The 24,197-nt window shown below is 40.1% G+C and overlaps 1 protein-coding gene across 1 annotated transcript in view; it reads right to left on the bottom strand.

Moving 5' to 3' along the window:
• Positions 1–21,634: 21,634 nt before the first annotated feature.
• Positions 21,635–24,197, bottom strand: part of SARC_00680 (hypothetical protein) — a 9,478-nt gene continuing 6,915 nt past the window's right edge. The window contains exons 8-10 of the mRNA XM_014305630.1: positions 23,203–23,293; positions 22,522–22,633; positions 21,635–22,236 (exon numbers count right to left, since the gene is read on the bottom strand). Of these exons, the coding sequence (XP_014161105.1) occupies positions 22,159–22,236; positions 22,522–22,633; positions 23,203–23,293 (281 nt within the window). The 3' untranslated portion in view covers positions 21,635–22,158. The remainder of the gene's footprint in view (positions 22,237–22,521; positions 22,634–23,202; positions 23,294–24,197) is intronic.

Here is a 24,197-nt window from a genome sequence, read left to right as displayed (position 1 = left end):
TTTTAGCCGCTTTTTCTTATATAGGGTATTATGATTTTACAAACATACATCGGTACGTTGTTCGCTATTGCAATTGGGCACAATTTGCAGATAGCTACTTCATTGCACGAGGCCGTGATGGGAATGACATTTATTCACAGCTACGTACGCCTTCGAAGTGTGTTTGATATACTGCAGTAGTTTTCCGGCCTGATGTATGCTCAAAAATGACTATTTGTCTCCCACATACAGCAAACTCGGATATTATAGATGCACATCAAGATTACGTGCAAAGCAGTGCGCACGAAGACGAGCTGGGTGAACAATCAAATACAGCGAATAAGTTGAAGGGAGAAATAAAAGCATCAGATGTTATTATTTCGTGGGAAGTTATCATATTACATATCAGCTTAGCTGTATCTGCCATCTTTACTATATGTGTTTGTTTATGTCCCATGATGTTTGGTCCAGGATATGTATACACCATGTATAGGAGCACTAATTCACACTTCTTTTGCCCTACACTTATTTTTGTCCCAACAGAAAGCTAAACTATGTAAAACCTCGGGCAATTTGCACAAAAAAAATAACGGGTATTGTGTAAATTCCTGGCTGGAGCGAACCGAGATTTTCAACATCACGGGGGCAGAGGCGAAGCAACTTCCTTGTGCTGAGGAATACTTGAGACATGGATTCAGCACCGCGGATCAGGCCAGTTGATTCGCACAATGTTAGACGATGGATTGATGGACATGAGGCTGAAAGATTTTTTGGTGCTGGCAAAACATGTAAAATGATGGAGGTGCTGTATGAGGAACCGCGGGGCAATATGCTGCCGAGGCTAATCGCTTGGCTAGCGAGTATCGTAAGTCTCCATGGCTAGTGATGGACAGAATCTGCCGTCTATGTGGGCTGTGATGTCCTACCACCTGTTTTAAGTTAGGAATAATCTGTTCTCTAGTATTGAGATGCAACAAAGCCATAATCTGAGTGGTTTCTAACGAAAAGCGCAAGTTGAATCGAGCCGTCTGCTTCACCTCGGAATTATGTTTAGATTGAATTCTGCACCATATGATTCATGTCCCGTCGCTATAGTAATTCAAATGTAAGAGAGGAATGACCAGCGTTTATCAGTTATCTAATATGCTACCGACATGTGATTTGACGTCTCAAATAGTATCATAGTATCATAAGGCGACGACTATACAACAGCCTACATGGAGTTCGCAAGATTGGCCCGTTGTACACAGATACAAAACAACGCTCGCATAGTACAGCACTATATGTGACATTAGATTGCACAGTTAATCCAGACCTGGGAAGAACCAAATTATTTCCTAGCGTGTCCTCTCGAATGAAACGCGATGACGCGATCGAATTTTGTTTACTCGCAATAGATAGGTTGAGTACTGGTAATAAATTATTGTCTCCACTACAATACACCTATATATAAACCTATTCTTGGATATTTCGGGGGACAAGCATATTCTAGGGTTGTACCTGTACCCCATTTCGTGTCTGACAATAATACTATATCAACCACACGCATCTGAATATCCTCGCTCCTACTACAGCTACTTAAGGATAACGAATATAGATTGTGTATCGTGCGTAACGTAAAGAGATGCTAAGTGCACATAACATTAGTTGCTTTTGACTCAAGAATCAAATGACTGAAGTGTGCGGAGAGAGTGTATTCAGTGTGTACAGCAAGCTATTGCAGTAATCGCAGAGATGAGTAGATGCTGCGCGGAATAGTGCAGTGATCTAACTACAAAGCAGAATACAACCGAGTGAGGAGCAAAAAGAATATGTATAAATCATTTATCGAGTCAGAGATCGTAAAAGAATCAAAGTTCGCAGGAAGCTCATCGATTATACCGGGCGCATGTGACAATACAAATGATGATAGAAGAAGAGCAAGCACGAGAAGAGAAGACGCTGTACGAGAATAGATTGTTCTTGACGAATTACAAGAAATAGAACAGCTGTATTTCATGCAGAAGCGACTAAAATCACCAACCACTAATGGAAATTGATGCGAATTACTGCTACACCCCACACAACATACAAATGCCCAAGGTGTGCTACTTAGACTCAAGTACTACAGGAAGCTGTAAAAGATCTGAACCAAGCTCATCTGAAGGTAGAACTAACATCATCTATTGAAAATCTTGAACTTAGAGAAAAGGAACTGAAGAAGAGACTGCAATATTGACTAGAAAGGCTGACGCACTTCATGCTAGGCTTAAATCTCTGTCTGAGACTATGTACGAGACGCGTATTTAGGCTTTTTTTTGCGGGTATTTGTGTCGAACGGATCTGTTAGATCCTAGACTGGATTTCAGTCTATCGAGAAGTTCGTCATCTCCATAGATCGAACAGGAAGGGACTCTTCTCTATTATGTAGCTGGTATTGGTATATGCTACTTCATTCAAGCTTCTCTCACTATCTGGCGCGCAGCTCACGTGGTCTGTGAGGCTCTTACTTCCTGATTCCATAATAAAAAAAATTTAAATAGCGACAACACATACTTCTTAAATGGACTTTATTTTTCACATACACATCCAAGCTTCCTTGCAGATGGTTTTATTGATCTTTTTGTCCGGTATTCAATCGAGTGCTGGTTCTTGAATCAGCTATCTTCGTTGTCTGTCTACAGTTAGTCTACTGTTAGTAATTGCTCGTCAGCAGTATTTCGCTTGACGCTGTACAGTTTATATATTAGTGTGCTATGCTTAGATTGTCTCTTGTCACCACTCAAAGTATATCTACATAGAGCTATAATACAGTGTGAAAGTATTTGACTGTATAATGGTGCGCAGATAGCTTTCCGTATGATTGCACTTCAATGTACAAGATATTTTACAGACTGGGTTTGTATTGTCAAATTCACTATATAACACGCAGCCATATAAACTACCGAACTGGTTTCGAACCCTGTTGTCATTAAACATTTTGCACTCAAAAGTTTCTAAATGTGATAAGGAGTCCTTAAAAAGGCACCTTACATAATTATTTAAAATAAATTTGAGACAGGAAATGAAAATCACATTCAGAGAATTTGATTGAGTAATGAGAAATGTACGCGTAAATTTGTATCTACATTTAGTGACTTTCCCATGTAGGCCATGTATATGTAGAGTATTTTCCCATAATCAAGTATTGTTGCTTCCGTGTTTAAAAGAAGAATATCTTACAACTATGATAGTAATAGATTGCACCGAGTTTTACATTGAGACATTATCGAACCTCGATATACAATAATCAACATGGAGCACATACAAGTATCATAATATCGCAAAACAACTGCTTGCAATGTCTGGAAGCTGGCCATTGTGTATTTGCCTCTCCAGTTTATGGAGGATGTTACAAGGAAGCGTTATCCAATGATTTATGGGATGGCGAATCCATTTTGGGCGATAAGGGATTCCTCATACAGCATATGTTTAAACCTGCGTTCAAGTATAATGTACCTCCGCGTTTTCGCGCATACACATAGAGCAAGTATTTCACCGAGTGAAGATTTTTGAGATGCTGGCTGATGAAGTAAAAGAGTTGAATCTTCACTTCTTCATCATTGCTGTTCAGACTTTCTTCTACCTAACTTTTACTATTTCTCTAATAGTACGCCGTGATGTGGCATCTAAAGTATGATTTTTATATTACAAAAGTGTACACCGATATCAATTTCAAAATATTTTATTGATCAAGAGAGGAAAATGCAGTCATATGGGTAATCGATACCCAATGTCTCATACTGTAAACTTCGATGGATAGTTGTATGTTTTAAACTATGTTATATAAACTAAGATACAATGTAAGTCAGTTAGGATTTAGCAGTGGTAGCTTGTGTAAGAATGATCGGGACTGCCTCTTGGTAAGGGTCTTAATATCCTCGATCACACAGGACGTACCTCTAGCTGTTCTTTATTGAATAATCTTCACTAGAAGTACTAAGTGTTCATGACCACATATCTAATTAGTAGATAGACATAAGAACGTAAGTCAAGTTAATACATTAGCTAATATAAATAAAGTTCCATCTGAAGAAAAGTTAAAAAAGAGAAAGACTTATTGGATTTTGGAGATTGGCGGGAAGACCAAAACCTGTAAGTAGTAGTTCAGAGATTATAAAATCTAGTTTATAATATTCTACATCTACTATCGTCTCAAATAGGTCCAAGTAAATGAGTCATACCAAATACTCAGGCTATTGGAGCCATCAAAGTGAATTTAGAACACTTTGGAAATATTGGGGAAAAACAATTGTATTAAATTATTTTAAATACAAATAAAAACCAATGTATTATCTCATTTGATCTTGATATTTTAGATTGACCGGAGGCCGTATTTCTACATAGCCCCCAGTGGCTTTTAGGACTATGGACGTACGTGAAGGTACGATCTAGTTCGTAAAGCGAAACCCAAAGTAAAACGGTTTTGTTCATGGCATATCGAGTAAGTATGTGCCTACATGTACGAGTTCAAGACTCATGTTGTACTCTATGTCGTTTAGTATTTGGTCCAGTAACCATTTTCGATGTAGGCGCCTTACGTTTATTACCTGGTAAGGTAATAGCCAAAAGTTGTTCTTCATTAGTATGTAAATTCAAAGAATTTTCTGCTCTGTTGGTAAGCAGATCAGAAAGTTTAGTCACATAGGAAGTAGGTGGCAAATAGGGAATTTCAGATCCATCCGGGTTTGTAGTCACCTGAGGAAACACGTTCCGTTTATCACGTATATTCTTATGTAAACGCTTATTCCATTTCTTATTAAAAATACGAAGGAAGTCGCGAGATTCGCGAAACGCATAGGAGGTTAGCCAAGCTACTGTCCCATCCATAAAACGGGTCTTGTAGTAAGTGTAACCGTCTTCGGATGTTTTGACAATTATATCTTTGACTTGTGACTCTATAACTGGGTCATCAGAATCAAATGAGCGAGCGAATGAGAGTTCGGAGGTATGGATACGGTGAGTGCCTAAACTAGTTGCGTTAGTACCATCTATGTTATTCACTTCGTAAGTATCACTCTTCTCATCATGGTAGGAAATAACAAAAGGTACAATTGTCTTAGAAGAGAGTTCGGTAACGTTGGCATTGCGATTTATAATGTTAACATAATCGCCAACTTTGAACTTAACAATGTTTTTTAAGTGTTATTTCATCGGTCATACGCTTTAAGTAGGACACGATTCTTGTGCTCGAGTAAATAGGGGTAAACAACGTTCTGCATATGCTCGATCTTTTTGTAGCCACGGAGTATCGTGTTTCTCAGGCGCAGGTTTGTCAAACGTTGCTTGTAATTCACTATAGCGGCCAAAGAAATAGTGAAGCGGGAGTGTTATTCATGCAGTTATTCATTTGAGTCTGAACCCATTTCAAATGATAAGGCCACATATCCTCAACGTCATCTAGTGTGGTATGCAATAGCTTCTTTAGTTCTCTAAGACGTGTCTCATTTGCACCCTGCGTTTGAGGTTTATAAGGAACACCACGCCTATGGGTCATGCCTGATTCGAGTATAAGTGCCTCCATTACGTCGGTACAAAACTCAATACCGTTATCAGAACATAGTACTCGGGGGAAATCGAAGTCATTAAAGACGTGATAGCATAACTCAGCCACTGTTTGCGGGCGTATGTTCGGTACTGCACAAAGCAAGTTATAGCCCGAAGCCACACATAAGAAATGACAGATATATGCATCGCCAGTATGCTTGGATTGAGGGAGTTTGACCAAATCGACAAGACTCGGCCCATCGGTTGGTCTTCTGTCACACTTTTTAGGGGTTCCCAACCGTAGCGCTTGATCTGATTCTTTTCACAATCAGCACAGCGTTGGTATACTTCACGTATGGTTTCTTTCAGCGCAGGGTGATCAAGCCCTGCACGAATAGCCATCTTATAAGTATGCTCATATGCTCGATGAGTTCAATTATGTAATATTTTAACTCTACTCTCGAGCTCTTCTAAGTCAGTCAGATTCTGTGTAACGCTGGCTGGATGAACCATAGTCCCGTTAGATATGGCAACTTCGGTATCAGGAGGGGTAGACTCCTGAGATACGTAATTAACAACACTATATTGTTGAAGTATCTTCTTCAGTTGTTTCGCAACTCCTGGCTGTTCTTTAAGCAGCCCTTTAAGTAGTTGAGTGCGAGCTTCAGGCTCTCTTAGAGCTTTGAGTCTTTGACCCATGGCCTTAGCTAGTTCCATGTTTTTACGATCTAATGCAGTCTCAATCGGCATTACCTCGACTGCATTCTTGTTGGGTGCATGTGTTGTAAGAGTCTTGAGCTTTTGTTCAAACTCCTTAGACTCCTCTAGTTTAGCTAAGAACTCGGTTGAGGGTTTCCACTTAGTGATACCAGCAGGACCGATGCGACAAACGGTGGTGTGTTTCCAAGGTGTCTTCTTAATAGAATAGGATCCCTGATACAAGAACGTGTCGGTTTCACGGTCGACATAGATAGCCTCGTCTTGTATCATATTAACTAAATCACATATCCATGGGTCGGAGCTACGTAAGGGACAACACAGCGTAATGGTAGATCTAGTAATATTAACATAATTTAACAACTGTGCGATAAGTTGCCGAGGTGGGTTAGCCCACGCAGTATGCTTTGATAAGTCAAGTTGAAAGGCATCACCATTAGGATAAGTCAACGACCTATAATCAGAAACCTGTTTGTTGTGTTCTGCGGCGAACATATCAATAGTAAATGGACCCCATCTTGATTGAGCGAGGTTAAACCATTTCTTATTAAGCTTCCAATCGGTTGTTAATAACTCTATAACTGTTTTCTGGTAGTCAGGGACAAGTCGAGAGAGCATGTCAGGAAGATGATTATGTATTCCTGGTATGTGTGTAATGTTAAAAGCGAAGCTAGCAATAATGTCATGCCAGCGGCTCACCAACTGTGAATCAGGGTTCATGTCCTTTAAATATGTTAAAGACTTTTGATCACAGGCGACAGCGAAGTAACTTCCATAAAGGTAGTCTTTAAAATTGTCTTAGCGCAGTAACAATAGCAAGGAGCTCTTGTTTAACGGTAGGGTAATTCCGTTGACTCTTATTATAACTCTTGCTAAAGAATTGTATGTAGCGTGCTTTACCATTTATCGTTTGGTATAGCATTCCACATACCGCTCGATCTGAAGCGTCGGTTGTTACTTAGAATGGAACGCCATCCACGGGGTATTTCATGATGGATGCGTCCATTACTTTACTTTTGACTAGCTTAAATGTATCATCACATTCTTTAGTCCAGAGCTTTCCCAAAGGTCCTTTGTGCAGCCGTAGGTGACTGAAAGGCTTTAAGTAATGAGAAAGATGAGGTACCGAATCTGAGAAGAAGTTAACAAACACACACACAGAGTTCACATCTCTTCCAGTAATCGGTGTTCATAAATCCAACAGAAATTGTTTCGTGCCGGTATCAATTTCTACCCCTGCTGCAGATACCTTGTAATCAACTAAGTGTATAGTATCTTTAGCAAAAGAACACTTGTCCTCGTTAATCTTAAGTTTGACATGGTTTAGTCGCTTTAAGACTTCCTTAACGAGTTTAGCATGTTCATGTGCTGTCTTTGTAAAGATAACTATATCATCTAAATATAGTGATACGTTATCCGACAGGTCCATAGTTCCATCGTAACTTGTTGGAAGAAAGAAGGTAACATGTGTAAGCCTTCAGGTGCACATTTAAACTGGTACTTCTTACCTTGCCAAGTAAAGGTATAGTATTTCCTATGCGGCTCATATATTTGTAATTGATGGAATGCAGCTTTTTAAGTATACCTTGGAAAAGATAGTCGTACCTTTCATTTTGCGTAGTATCTCGCTTATCTTTGGTAAGGGAAAACTATGTTGCGGAATTAGTTTGTTGATAGGCGACAGGTCTAGTACTACTCTTGTTTTACTAAACGTTCCATCAGATTTATATTGATCAACCGCTAACAGAGCTAAGTCAACTGGGATTGCATCATAATTGATTTCAATTAGACCATGTTTTAACCAATCTTCAATTTGGGTTTTGACAACGTCTTTGTGTCTCCAACCCACGTAATTATGTGAAGGACACTTTAACTTAGAGAAGTCGACGTTTGTTAAGTCAAGCTTCACGTGCCCGTTAGAGAACTTAAACATACACCAGTCAGTTATTGCAATCTTCCTGTTTTGTATAATTAAGTCCATAACTAAATAGGTAAAGTGCGGAATCATATCCTTTGCTTCACCTTCCGGAGGTTTGGGTATCTTTAACATGTTATCATCTGACTGATCTTTATTTGGGTCTAGTCCATTAGGCAGACCAGTGAGAGTTATACCTAAACTGAGAAGACCAGTCATACCTATAATTAAATCGTATTTCTGAGACATGTCAGTAACGATTAGGTGAGTCTTCACTTCTCTTCTATCTGACAACATTATGTGTGCATAGTCAATGGCTTCTTCGCAAGTGGTAACTTTGCCATTTCCCAAGATTAAATTAGTTGTTTCGTTATGGATAGCCATATCTGTAGCGTAGGCTACTCGGCGCGAGATAACAGAGACTTCAGCCCCTGGATCAAAAAGTGCTATAACTTTTTCTCCATTTACATAAACGGTTTGAAATATACGTTCATCTCCTTTGGTATAGATTTTATTGAACTTTTTCTCATAATCTTGCTCTAGTGCACACATATAAAACTGTCAGTGCTTAACTTAGACGTCCGGTATGTCCTTGCAATCATCTTTGTGCCAACCGTTAGTACCCTTGCAAGTATTACACTCTTTCATACAATGTCCAAAGTTTGGCTTGCCTGGTGCACACTTAACAGAGTCGTGTTTACCATTCCACTTGCCACCACGTTTAGTGAGGTTGTAACCACACTTCTTGCAAGGTGCTCTCTCCTTCCTTTCACCCTTTGGTTCAGTAGATGTAGCGCCTTTACCACCTCCAGCAGTAGTGCGAGGTTTCTATCGCGGTACGCTTAGCGGGCTGGGTAAATTTCGAGGTACTAAGTACTCTAGTAGATGGGTTGGTATGCTTTTGAACTATCATCTCAAAGACAGACCAAGGCATAGATCGCAAATCACCATCGGCGATAATATCATCATTGACCTTCCTAAAAAGGTTAGCCCCCAGAGTCTCCATCATCTGACAAATTAATAAATATTCGCAGTATATGTACGACCTCCCATCCGAGTGTTCATATGTGTCATACGAGCTAGAGTACCTCGAATAGTAGTATCATTCGCAAAGGACTTGCGAGATTCTAGAAGTTCACGGTCACGTGCATATTCAAAGAAGGCGTTACGTATATTCTCACGCAACTGGCGCCAGGGTAGGGATTTCCAGTTGGGCTCATAGGCCTTCAAGATAGTTATCCATTCCTCTGTCTCATAGAAATGAATAAAGGCATTCATTATCTGCTTATCCTTAAGGCTGGCAGACTCCTTAAGCTGGTCAAAGACCTTCAGTGTCCCCACTGTACTCTCATTAGTAGAGAATCGACTTCAGCCTTCGCGTTACCTAGCTGCTTTATAAAGCTTGGTTCGAAGCGTTCACGAGGCTCACGCTCAGTGCTACGGGTTGCTAGTGCCAAGATGGAGTCTATCTCCTTTCTCTTGTTATCGATTAGATAGCAAATGTTATCCGCTTCTTATCGTCAAGGTCAGAGTCATTCAATAGACTGCCCTCAATGACTTGCATACCAGAACGTAATAGCCTGAGACGATGGTGTCTGGTTCTCACTTCCTCGTCTTCAGAGCTAGAGTGGGTACTCTCTAGTGAGGTACTGGTATAACGATTACCAAAGTCGTGATTACCATGGTTAGACGATAAATGAGGATCGATGTTATGAGGGTGGTAAGCCTCACCGATTTCCATACGATCATAGCCTCTGACAGGGTTAGGGTTGTCGAGAGGATGGTCGATTGTAGCTTCCGAGCTATAGAGATTAGATGTTGAAGTTTTACCCACTTCACCAGCGGTAACTGGCTCAGTGGTAACCCTGCTGGCTGGTAAACCAGTGGGTCCCAGATTTGAAACCCGGCTAGGAATATATATATATATATTCGGTATAGGAAGAATATCAGCCACGTGGGATATGATCTAAGGGTCAGCAGCTGCGGCAGCAGCTTGCTCCTTTAAAAGCTCATCTTTGCGGTTCAAATGGCGTCGAGATTGAGAAGATCCAACCACTCGTTGTCGAGTTATGGCGTCCCCAACATTTGCGTCTTCCGCTCCAACATTCAGTGGCGAGGCATTCAGTGGCGAGGCATTCAATGAAATTTCACGAAATGGAACGCCACCATCTTTGTTAACAAGTGGATTGGGCTGATTTTTAGTAGTAATAAACCGTCGATCTCGAGACGATTCCTCCACTTGTTCAGGAGATATAGCTTTTCCAATATCTGACTTTTCGCGGTCAGATGGCGAGCTGAGGCCCTGGGCTGCACTACTAGGAGACACACGGACGCTGGTGAGCCTTTCCGCGGCAGTTGAGACCTCCACTTCGACCTCCACTTCCACATCTTTGCGGTTCAAAGGGCGTCGAGATTGAAAAGATCCAACCACTCGTTGTCTAGTTATGGCGTCCCCAACATTTGCGTCTTCCGCCCCAACATTCAGTGGCGAGGCATTCAGTGGCGAGGTATTCAGTGGCGAGGCATTCAATGAAATTTCACGAAATGGAACGCCACCATCTTTGTTAACAAGTGGATTGGGCTGATTTTTAGTAGTAATAAACCGTCGATCTCGAGACGATTCCTCCACTTGTTCAGGAGACATAGCCTTTCCAATATCTGACTTTTCGCGGTCAGATGGCGAGCTAAGGCCCTGGGCTGCACTACTAAGAGACACACGGACGCTGGTGAGCCTTTCCGCGGCAGTTGAGACCTCCACTTCCAAGGCTTTAGGGTCCGACGAGTCATCCTCAGAGTTTGCCTCAGAACCAAGCTCAGAAACGGCTTCCTCTACAGCTTCAACGGCTTCCACTACAGCTTCAACGGCAGGCTCAGTACCAGACGGACCAGCGTCCCCAGTAACCTCAGGAACCTCAACAGGCTTAGCAGGCTTAGAGCTGGCGGGTCCCTTGCCTTTTGAATTTCATTTAGGCATAGTAATAGCTCAAGAATAGGAAAAATAATAAAGTCTAGGTATAGTAACTAGCGTGTAGCTAACTTTAGGGTAGTACTAGCCACTATGAGGTAGTATAGAATATTTACAGTCCTGGCGCTGGATAGTAAGCAATTGTTAGACAGTCTAGAAGCAGTACACTACGGTAACTACTAAATAACTGAAATATATGTAAACTTCGATGGATATTTCTATGTTTTAAACTATGTTATACAAACTAAGATATAATGTAAGTCAGTTAGGATTTAGCAGTGGTATAAGAATGATCGGGACTGCCTCTTGGTAAGAGCCTTAATATACTCGATCACACAGGACGTACCTCTAGCTGTTCTTTATTGAATAATCTTCACTAGAAGTACTAAGTGTTCATGACCACATGTCTAATTTGTAGATAGACATAAGAACGTAAGTCAAGTTAATACATTAGCTAATATAAATAAAGTTCCATCTGAAGAAAAGTAAAAAAAGAAAAATTCTTGTTGGATTTTGGAGATTGGCGGGAAGACCAAAACCTGTAAGTAGTAGTTCAGAGATTATGAAATTTAGTTCCTACATCTATTATCGTCTCAAATAGGTCCAAGTAAATGAGTCATACCAGACTCAGGCTATTGGAGCCATCAAAGTGAATTTAGAACACTTTAGAAATATTGGAATAAAAACCAACGTGTTATCTCATTTGATCTTGATATTTTAAACTGACCGGAGGCCGTATTTCTACAATACGTGCACTCCAAAACTCGGCTGTCGTGTCAGTGAATAGTAGCATCTGTATACTTACTGTAGACAATGATTCTAGGCGTACACGGCGTGGTTGTTTTGGCTTTAGGCTATCCCGAACTTGCTTTATTTGCGAAGATATACGCATGACTTAACTCACGCAATTAGATTTTCTTGGCGCTATGCGAATTGAAATAAATAATACTATCCCTATGCGATAGTGTGAGGGGCTTCAATCACAAGGAGTGTGGGTGTCGTACAAATATCTTCAGCCAAAATACCGGTTGGCACTATCCACTTACACATATTGTTTTGTGCACAGCTCAATTCCGGATGACCCTTGTTTGTGCATTGTCTACGCTGCACCTTAGAATCGAATTATAAGCGCTTCAATTCGTTCACACGTGCCCATACAGCTTGCTGAGACACGATCCATATTAGTGCCGCCGCGTGTACACAGTCTCTTACAAATCTAACTGACAAATTCAAAATCTTTTCCATCTATAAACTTGCTTGTCCTCACCGACCTTTAATATTGCATACGCTTCCATCAGAGTTGTATTCTGAGTACGAGGCACGCGTGCTGTAGCTGTCACATCGCCGGTTGCTTGAGCGCAGGCAGTCAATACTGTGATATCCATCCACTTGTATTTACAAGCATTCTTAGCATCCGTGGGTAGTGTAGTTTTTATCAGTTTTTGGAATGTGCACGGCAGTACGGTTCTGACTTTTTTCGTAAGTGGGAATACCTAAATAATCAAGCATAACATTCTTTGGAATACCATCTTTTCTTTTCTATTGTTGTTTGTGTATTTTTAACGCTTTCTGGAAATGGACATATACCATAAAGGGCAATTATTGCCCTTTCGAGTATGAGTGAGGGGTTTAATCTCTCCTGAACAATATGCAATAGCTAAACTATCTTGACAACAGATATATTGACATCCGTATTAGAAGACTCATCAACACATGCCTAGTGATATGCAAATGGTTCCTACCTTGTCGAATACCCATGCGTATTTATATGCATGCAATGCCTGTATGACAGCGTATTCGCACTTCTCGAATTCAATGTCGCCTAAGCTCGAACGCGCAACGCTACTAGAACATCCTCATTCTGAGTTGCCGTGCCATACTCATCAAGATGCAATTTCACAATCTCCACCGCAGTGTCGATTCTTAATCTATGCAACGGCCCTCTAGCACTATGCAAGTGGCGTACGCGCCATAAATAATGTATCAGTCAATCCTTTGTTATTCTCTAGAAATATATTTGGCTGTTCACCAGTAAGTATGGGCACCTTGAATGATGGTGAATCTTTCGCGGTCTCAGTGGCTAGTGAGAAACAAATATGTACACCACCTTCATACACAGAAAAATTGGAGTCGACAGCTGCACCAAAACTGTTCACCTCTGATTCTCGACAAATATGTACGAGCTGTGCATCTGCTTCGTACGGTGCAACCCAATATTCGCACTTCAATGTTTTACAAAAACCGATTGCAACCTTTGTTTAGTCCTAAGTTGTATTACACGCACTAGACCAACACTTGGTACATTTCTTTGTAGCAACTGTTCCTTGCACGCAGCTCTAAGGCGTTCATCTCTAAGATGTTCATTTCGTTCATTTGCTTTAGCTAGCGGCATATTTCTATCTAAGAGAAGATGCGAATATCCAAGGATATTCGTACAGGTATTAGCGCACAGCTTACATGTCTTGATTTTCTCGGGTGTTAAGTTGTGTATTCCACCAGCAAGCTCATATGCATTCAAAAAACTATTACGTGTGCAGCGTGTCAACGCAAGATGTAACAGTGATTAAGCATCAATAAAATAGTGTTTATTTTCTACAAGTGGCCCCAGGTGATTTATGTGTGTGGAAGCCGTCTTCTGTTTCGTACTAGACAAGCCATCGACCGTTAAGTACTCTAAGAATCTAGTGACACCCATCTTGCGTACTAGATGCGAGGAATTGATGTAAGCGCGGGTAGAAAATTTACTATACATACGCTCTTTTTTTTTGATATGGTCTGGGGTAGAACAACGACTTGTCTCCAAGCCGCGAGTTTGATCTAAAAACATTAATATTAATAGGTGTATTACTACTTAATCATATTGATGCCAGGAACGACACACAGTCTTTCGCTATGATTTGGACCCTTGGAGAGCTCAGCAGGTTTTTCCTGGCATCAATAAATCGATACGAAACATTCGACTATTTGGTTTGGTACTCCCTGATTGTCGTACTTGATTGTTTGTTGGAGCAAAACGTGAATTGATCCCCTCGTATTTCGACCAGCATAAGTTTGCAAGCTACAAAGATAAGAATAGAACAACTGATTCTCTCCATGACCTATTAGTATACGATCGCTGTACAACTATGCCCTATGAGTCTGTCAGTGTCTCGGATTTGTTTGAGTTAGGGCCATGAACACAATATGACCACATGATTACCAGGTCGCCAAAAAGATGTATCTCAAAAATCCTAGCAAATGCAGAATTACTAAAATTCTGTAATAAACCCATAATGACCTCTACTCAACAATTTGAGATACCTGGTCCAAGTGGATTTACTTCGCTTTCACTACAAGAATCGGGTAGAAGCAAAGTCAAATAGAGAGCCTGGTTGAAGCGGGAGTATTTTTTTTTCTCCCTTAAACGGATCGCGGGTACGGTATAGAATCAAAGTTGCCGAAGATCGAATATCTGTATATAGCGATCGAATATTCCGCAATGAGTACGAGTTCAGTGACGTTTTTCGTATATTTAGCATGCTCAATCGTGTATTACAATAATCAAAATTACTGTTCGCACTACTCTAAAAGTCACACCACTATGTATAGACTGTTTGTCTATATGAAATACAAGTACCAAAGAGCCGGCTGTAGCCTACATTGGGTATAAATAAGAAGGTGGTCTAGCCAAATAGTCATAAAATTTAATCTCGATATCACGCCGCTAACAACTATACTTTCACTATCAATTGCGATCACATCGGCGACATACCTGGAAATAGACAGTAAAGGCCTTACCCTACTTCACAAATTCCAAAGTTGAATCATCTATGCGCTGCGTACAGTAAGGATATTTTCCATAGCTCGTCGGACACAGACATTTCCTGTACATTGGGCGTACCCAGCGTACAAACGTCTACATCGCTCTTGCTGCCTGTGCTACACAGCCGGGTTCATAGCTTACTCACACAGAGTCCATATTTGCTGGCAAGGTGTAAGATTTTATAAAGTTGAAGTCAAAAAGTACAAACATTACAACTAAATGTCAATTTTCGTTTGCAATGCTAAAACGCACCACCACGGCAGCTGACGACACATCGGTTTCCATATGATGAAAGACGATACCGGTAGGTGGCGCAAGAATAAATATCCATACCATTTTTGGGTACGCGCGAACAACCAGGCAAAATTGGTCAAAGAAGTCTTATATTCATTTGAAGTCGACAACGGTTACGATTTAGGGTGAATCCTTAAATTACCATTATGGCTTTCGAGTGCTACTATAATTTCCTTGCGCAGTCAAATTCAGCCCTGAAAGCTGATGAGGTTCAGCGCAATACGGTCTAAAAGCATTTCCTATCGCCTTTGAATAGGAGATTGGCGTGAAAAAATGCCAGTCTCTCTAGGTTTAACACAAACAGACGAATTCGCCGTTGGAGAACGAATGTGTGCACAATATATTTGATGCCCCGACCTGCGCCACAACCCCTTTTTTATATATTAATTATGCGGTTTTGAATCTTACTATGACGGGTTTACTACTACCCTGTAAAGGCAAAGCAAGACCCAGGAATGGGCTAATAACAAGGTAAAATATTTCATGATCTTCCACCAGGCCTTTAATTGATATCACCAAAATAAGGGTAAACTCAAATTTGACACTGCTTTTATTGATTCACCATATTGTTGGTCATATCCCGTAGTCGCTCAAGTTGTCGTGGCGCGTGCGTATTTTACACAACTGAGAGGGTGATTCGCTATTTTTAAAACTTGAGCACCAATTTTGTAAGTTCTCGTGTGGATTCATCATTGAATTGTACCAAAAATAATCAAGCGAAGCATTAAGACCTCTTCTATCTCGGCTCCGATGCCACATTAGCACCTCGGGTTGAATGGTCCACACACCGTTTTCAATACGCTTGTATGTAATCTAAACCAATCAATTTTTTTCTGGGACGCCACGACGACATCAAATCGCTTTACATGGCGCGATCTTCATTGACTCCCACCGGAACTCTATATTGTGAATCACCTAAAACCCTATCGCGAACCTGGAACAAGACGCGTTCATACTCAGTACACCTGACAGAAGATGCGTAAAAATATGCCTGATAGACCTCCGAAGCCAGTACTGGTGTGGATGTGCTTGCGTATCGTATCAGAAAATCGTATTAGGGAGTCTGGCATGATGAGATACTGCACATAAAAAAGTCGGAATGCGCAACACAATGCAACCAAAACAGAATGTGTCTGGATACTCGATCGGTTGAACTGGTCAGTGATACATAACACTGAAGCATAAATCATGCTTCATCAAGCCAACGAATAAAACAGGGTTTGCCGGAAACTTAGACCATTATGAATGATGAGGTTTAAAGAGATACACCGTTTTCTTAGCGATAAACCTACTTGCTTGCACGCATTCATACGCATGTGTTAAAATGGCATTCCTCTGGGAAGCCAGCTCTCACGGTCAATGAAAGGTGCGTGTTGGAAATTATGTCACTTTAGATCGAGCATATTAGGTTCATAAATGCTTTGTCCAGACCTCCAGCTTCCAAAGTACTCCCAACTCCGTATAAAAATAATATCATGTCCGCTCATCATTAGCAATGCAAATTCCGCTTGCAACACTCTAAATATAGATGCAGACTAAATCAAGAAGCACTGTGATTCTCAACAAAAATGTCCATTGGGTTTTAGAAGTATCATGTTCGCAATGGCTCTCCTCAAACCTACACTGCACGTTGTTGCACGGATCATACTCGGTGGCCACTACTCTCGGTCCGTGACTTGTACACAAGTAGCGAAATGATAGTTCAATGAGCATAATCCGTGTGGCTTACCAATTAGAATTGATGTTTACGCTATAAAGTATACACCTGTCAGAGATCAGTATCAGTTGATCAAACTCAATAGCAAACAGGGGTCCTAGAAACATAACACTAAATTAATTGACACCCTGTGAGTTGAGCTTAGCTCTATATCTATGCAAGTCATATAAACGTGGGGGATGAAGGCCAAAACTCACTGTGCATAGTTTATGAGGCACTGTGTCAAGGCTCATCATGTTATCATGAAAACTGATATGCTACAGTATACAAATGAGTAAGATTTTTAATGCACTGTGTCTAGCCTTTTTATATCATCAAGGTTGCTGTACTGAAGTACGCAAATGAACTAGATCAAGGAATTCAAATGTCCCCTGCTCGTTGGAAGGAAAGAAGTAAGCATTAATAATGTTTATAAAGGCGAAACGGTGTTCATGGTTTTTTTCTCTCCCCTCATTGTTGAATTTGCCAGCAAACAAACAGCACTACTTGCGACGAGAAAGCAGAGAAGAAAAAGTGTTTGTAAGAGATTGTAATTTCTCAAAATGACCAAAATGACAAAAAGATCTTGGAGTTCGTAGATGCAAATAAACAACACTACTTGCGGCGAGGAAGCAGAGAGTGAAAGTGTGTGTAATAGATAATTGTGATAACTAGGCAATTGTCCGTAGAAAAGTTCTCGATACTTTCAACTGGCATACGTTGTAGTCATATTGGCTTGTGATGTAGTTCCAGATTGTGATTTCTCAAAAATGTCCAAAAAGACAAAAAGATATTGGAGTTCGTAGCTCTCACGCCAACTGATGTACCGATGAGCCCAGCGATGCATCAGGACTATGTGTGTTTAATTTTTCGCGGCAAGATATTGAATATAAGTGTCGATTGTTGGCAGCTGAGCGTGGTGAAGAGTAAGCACACTGTCAATGAAAGAAGTCATTTAGACGATATCGCTACTTACGGATGTGCAGATATCAAAATCTTAATCACACCTAAAAAATAAAATATAAATGGTCCACAAACAGGGCTCTTCTTGATCTGGTATCACAACTACAAGTGGTGATGTAGGGAGTTGTCGTTAACCTTTCCCGGCCCACTTTTTATACCATTGCGGGATCTTGATATAGGACAGACGCCAGGTGGCGATTTGTAGTTTTACTTTATATTTTATGCTCATAATCTATCTTTACATCGACCATGTACGTCAGAATACAATACATGGACTGGGTTCTTTTATGGAGCGAAAAGGACGAGATATCAAATGCACTAATCTTCCGGTTATTTTGTATCGTGTTGATGTATTCATTCAAACTTGGAATAGAGACTTATATAAATAGAATGCTGATCCCCGATAGTAACGAAGATCAGTAGACAGATAATATCTGTCGTTATAATAAACTTCGTGGGATCTGTTGACAAAAGATAAACTTACACTACAGTTTAAAGTTATTCAAGCACAGCAAAAGTGTGTCACAAACGTTTTAAAAGCTTCTGGCCAAGTCTCATTTGGTTAAGTAAAGTAATAATCGAGCAAAGTAAAAAAATAAAATGACGCACGCTTGTAATAATAACGACTTATCTGTTTAAAGTATAACGACGCTTCGAGGACAAAAATAAATTTGGGCCAAGGAAGCCCAGCACTCAATCCATGTAGAAATATGACCACCAAGTTGCCATGTTTGAGAGCGGCCTTTTAAGCAAACTCGGAATAGAGACTTGTATAAATAGGGATAATATTATTTATTTCAATTTGGATAAAGTTTTACATATCTACATGTACATCAGTCTTCATATTCGTAGGAGGTTCTGGGAAAATTCAAGGGCAGTTGAGATTATCGAACTGCCGCGAGAAGCTCGGGGCGAGTGATGCAATGATGGAAAACATACGGTGTGTTAGTTCACGGCGATGAATACAGAATTCCTAGATGGCGATTTCCGGAGTAACGAAGAACAGTAGATTAACTAATATCTGTCGTTATAATAAACTCCGTGGTATGTGTTACGCACTGTTGACAGAGGACAAACTTACACTACAGTTGAAAGACATTTTAAGCAAAACTAGGGGTGTCGTCCGTTTTTGAAAATCACGGATTTTAATCTAGTTCAGACAATTAAAGGATACGATTGCACTACAGAGAAATGAAATTCAAGCACAATAAAAAAAGTGTCGCACGCTTACAATAATCGCGCATTCATGAAGCTTCAACATTGAAACCTCTGACTAAATTTGACCTAGTTCAGTCAATTAAGAGGCTAAATGTATTTTGACGCAAAAGTAGATACACAATTATAAGAGTCGTTTTGTTAACCTAATTAAACCTATAGGGTATTTACTATGTTGTATTCCTGGGTATCGTCGGTTAACAGCAACCTGACGAGAGAAGGAAATGGATGTTGTATGCAGAAAAAAAATTTGATTTAGGAATAAGACTAGGAATCACACGAGCCTGCCAAAAAGGAAGCATATTTTGGGTACAGCATACTTTAAAACGAGATTGGCAATTTATTTGCACTACCGCCACGTTCGGTTGAATGTGTGACGGTGCCAAGCTCGGATTGGACATGTACGTGTTTTTTTAACAGCTCAAGTGTGAGTATCAGGTCTCTGATGTATACAAATGCAAAGGTCACAACTTAATAAATAACATCTATTTACTACAAATATGACCTATCCCAAATACATTTATACCTTCTAATAACAAGTTGGACTCCCTACAACTACATAGAAATGCACACACACGGCCCGGCATCATGTATACATCTAAATATTACTTTTACACACAAATATACACACATACGAATATAGATAATAATGATGACAGATGATGGAAGTGCACACAGGGAGCGAATATATCTCGTATCGTATATAGCCTCTTATTTAAAATTGATGGACAATGGGTGTCAAATAATGGCAATCCTTAGTATGCTCCGTAATAGATTTTAGACCGACAATCACATGACAAGCTCACAGACAGATACTAAATCGAGGAAGTATTCCAAGTGTTGCGAAGGGCGGTCCAGGTATTCCAGTCTGACGGATCATTATTGACATTGACAAGCTGTTCAAGTATCTCATTTGCACACAATAGGCAGTTCAATAAACGTACCACTAATCAGCTCACAACCGTATCTACCTATATCTGTAGTGCATCTCCTATATTGGTTTTAAGTGCATCTCCTATATGATCCCATGAACGACACAATTTTTTAAAAGTCCATTCACATATCAGCGAAAGCAGTGAAAAGTACAGGGATATTTTTGTTTATCAGACGCGAATAAAATCTGCCATGAAGGTGTCAAAAATAGTACATCTCCTATATTGATTTTAGGTGTATCTCCTATATGATCCCATGAATGACACAATTCTTTTAAAGTCCACTCACATGTCAGCGAAAGCAGTGAAAGGCACAGGGACATTCTAGTTTTATCAGACACGAATAAAATCTGCCTTAAAGGTGTCAATTTTTTTTCTCGTTGATATAAGTAACTTTACGTCTCGAAGCATCAGCCAAGTTTTCTTTCCGACTTATTAGGCGTAAGAGACGCTAAATTTAAGAGCTACGTAGATATACAACGCTATAAATTTGGAAGTTTTTAGGGAATATATCCTTTGGTGAACCCCACCTAGCAAAAACTGAACATCGATGATACATTGCCCGTCATCATTACGTATATAGCTTCCTCTTGCACATGTAACACACACATATGCAACTATAAAACAATATCAAGGAAGACAAACAATTATACTGCACACACGGAAGGGTGCTTCGGGGAACAATAACTAAACTTGTTTAGAGAAGGTATGTCAAGTGGAGCCTTTACTTATATTTTGCAGTTGATTTTGACACCGATAGTACTTAAATAAATGGAAAACCTGTCATGCAATAAATATTTTGAGCGGATACCAACCCATAGGTGGACATTTCCTGGATAATTTTTAAACATCACAGGTTTCTTTATTTATTCTTTCGCACAGTAGACAGTACTGTACAATAGGCGTACCGAACCAAACCCGTTTAACTCTAACTGTAGAGGACATATACATATATGAATGAAATAATGACAGCATGCTGAAGAAGAATAAAAAAAAGTACAACGGCCGCAACGTAAAAACACTGAGATATTCCAGTTTTACCAGACAAGTACACGCGGAGAGTACTGAGACCACTCGGTCCAATGTTCGCGTTCACTACATTGCACTCAGCAAGTAACGAGTCTATCCTATTTTCTTAACCCCCCTGGATCAGCCTCGGATATATCGAGAATTTATAGTATTTTCCACGTACTTCAACATTCATGAACCTTGGCACGAGGTCCTCGTGCACTTAGCTATAAGCCAACTTACATTTGAAAACCGGCGCCCAAGCAAGCGCCTACCACCTTAGTCGCGAGTTTATTGGTCCCAAAAGGTACCGACAATTGCGTACCTGTTTCCTCATTGCGCTGGCAGGGAATATCGCCCAAATTTATTATCAAATTTGTGCTAAATAAATATATAACGTTCGTGCTGATCTGGGGCGGGTTTCCTCCATTTTTGTTCGCTTCGTATTGCCAAATTATCGGGACAGTGCGTTACAGCCGCCACTACTTCTGATCTTTCGTTCTATTAAACTAAGGCGTAAAAAATGACTTGAAACCATTCTCATGTAATTCCAGCAACTGCTAAATGTTCGCGTGCAACATAAATTGTAACGTGTGAAGATACAATTAAACTTTGATACTGCTGACAACAAGTCGCTTGACTAGATTTGGCCTCTTGAGAGCGTTTATTACCTTCACTATGGTACTAATCATTCGATCTGGTTCGTGATATTTACCCAGTGGCAATGCCCACTAGTTCAAGTATTAAGCCGAGTCCTACGCGTAGATGATGTTTGGCTCATGTCGTGCTTGTGAATTGGCCTATATCCGCGTGTGTAGTACCATGAGCACTCTACAGCGCTTGACTGATAATAGATCTACAAAATATGTAGTGCTTTGAGTGTGCTTAAATTTCAAATCGGCGTCAACCGAGCTTGAACAGTGATTTACCGGCAACCCTGGTGAAATACTTTCAATGACGATCGCAAACTATCCAACAGAATAGGTCCAGGGTAACTTCACGGGATAGCTGCTACCGGTAGAGCAAGCCCGTGATATTATCACATAGCTCGGCAAATCGAGACTATATATGGCGGCCAGTACATTTTTTGGCCATTGTAGATATGTTTCGCTGCGTTCAATCGGCATATGTACGATATACAGATATTGCTAAAGAAATATTTAGTACTCAATGGTAATGCGTGTAGAAGTGTCGATTCGCCCGCAAGACCGCCTCATTGTTCAACGCCCTGCGCATCTTTCGATTCTGTTTTAATCAAGGATGATAATGTGATCACAAATCAGTTTCGGATCCGACATACCACTCTATGTCAGGAGTACTAAACACGACTCTTGCTAAAATGAAATGGTCGTGAACAGACCGAGAGTAAATTATGAAATATTCGTTCAAGCACATTGGATAAAAACACAAAACAAAATAAGCCTAGTACGCCTTCAACCCCCTGCGATGATTAAATTTTAGTGGTTGTGAGTGGGCCTACATGAGCAAAAGGTCCCTCTCACGCGGAAGTGCTCATTTCACTCTACACACCTTTATTTTCTCCTTGACCTTCACGACGCGCTTCGCCATAGTCCCACACTCTTCCAGCGAATCAACCCATTCGCGACTGATTTTTACTCGCGGCTTGTCTGAGACAGTTCCTCTGCAACGTTTATTAGGGGGCGGATGTTTAAGATAATTGTGCAGATACTCTACACGGGGTTGTCATGTGAAACACCAATACGAGATAAAGCGTAGTGATTATTCATACAAGCAGCGTATCTTTCAGAACTGTCCAACCCAACACAATCAGCGCGATTGCGAGCGTGTGCATGAATACGTGTATGATATGATCATTTTCCTATATATTTAATATTGAGCAATTGTCTCACTTGTAGCGTACGATATAAAGTGCCAGAACGTATTCTTCTGTGTGCTTTGCAGGGTATTGTAATAGACTTGTCAGATCCAAAATGGTTCTACTAAGGGTTACTAGAACCACAGAAAATTATAATTCCGAGTTCGACCAAGTGACGTAGCGAGAGTACGTCTGCACACGCGCACAGACGAGAACGCACAGTAGTGTACCGGTGAACGTGTTTCACAGTCCACACAATTCAATCACATGCTCATATGTACACATCGGTTAAGTTACCAAGATTCATGAGAACCAACATTTTTCAGATAGCAGCGTATCGACTAGAAACACCATAACGCATCGCCTTCACATACTTTAAACGTGGAAATCGTGTCAGATTGCTTAGCACATTCTGAAACGCTTTCTCTCCAACAGCCTGAGCCTCCGCCTCGTCCAACGCGTAGCCTGCATGCGATCAGAGAGATTAAACCGACAGTTCTCTATTAATGAGGTACATGTTGGCGTAAACGCCGATAAATGTGGCTACCTGATGTACGTGCACTGTACGAATATGCCCACAGGGCGAAGCAACTGTGTGGACGACGAGTTCATGTCAAATAAAGATGAGCTCAAATATGTGTGAAGCGCTTTAAATCAATGTCGACTCATGCCTTCATTCGTTAGGTGTCGATTCCCAGGCTCGCTTCATCCTCATGCAGAATCCTAATCTCATCTCACGAATTAGCATCCACGAATAGCATAGTAAACACGAGGCACACGTACACATGCAGAAGAAGATATGTCTTCGCAATCGCGTATTTGTGCAGGTTGTCAGAGCACACAGAGCATCTTCGGATAGAAAACTATATACATGCACACACAAACGAACAAACGCACAGACACACAGATAGTTACACAGACACACAGACACACACAACACACGCGCACACACAACACACAACACACAACACACATACACACATACACACAGACACACACAACACACGCGCACACACAACACACATACACACATACACACAATCTGTATCTATATATATATCTATATATATATATATTTATATATATATATATATATATATACATATACATATATATATATATATATATATATGCATATATATTTATATATATATATATATATCTCTCTATATATATACATATATACATATACATATACATATATATACATATATTTATATATATACATAAATATGTGCATATATATATATATATATATGTATGTATATATATATATATGTATATATAGATATATATATAGATATAGATATATATATATATATATATATACTATATATATATATATATATTATATATATATATAGTACTA

Source organism: Sphaeroforma arctica, assembly GCF_001186125.1.
Source record: "Sphaeroforma arctica JP610 unplaced genomic scaffold supercont1.23, whole genome shotgun sequence".
NCBI classification, from domain to species: Eukaryota; class Ichthyosporea; order Ichthyophonida; genus Sphaeroforma; species Sphaeroforma arctica.
This window is presented reverse-complemented; position numbering and strand designations above follow the sequence as displayed.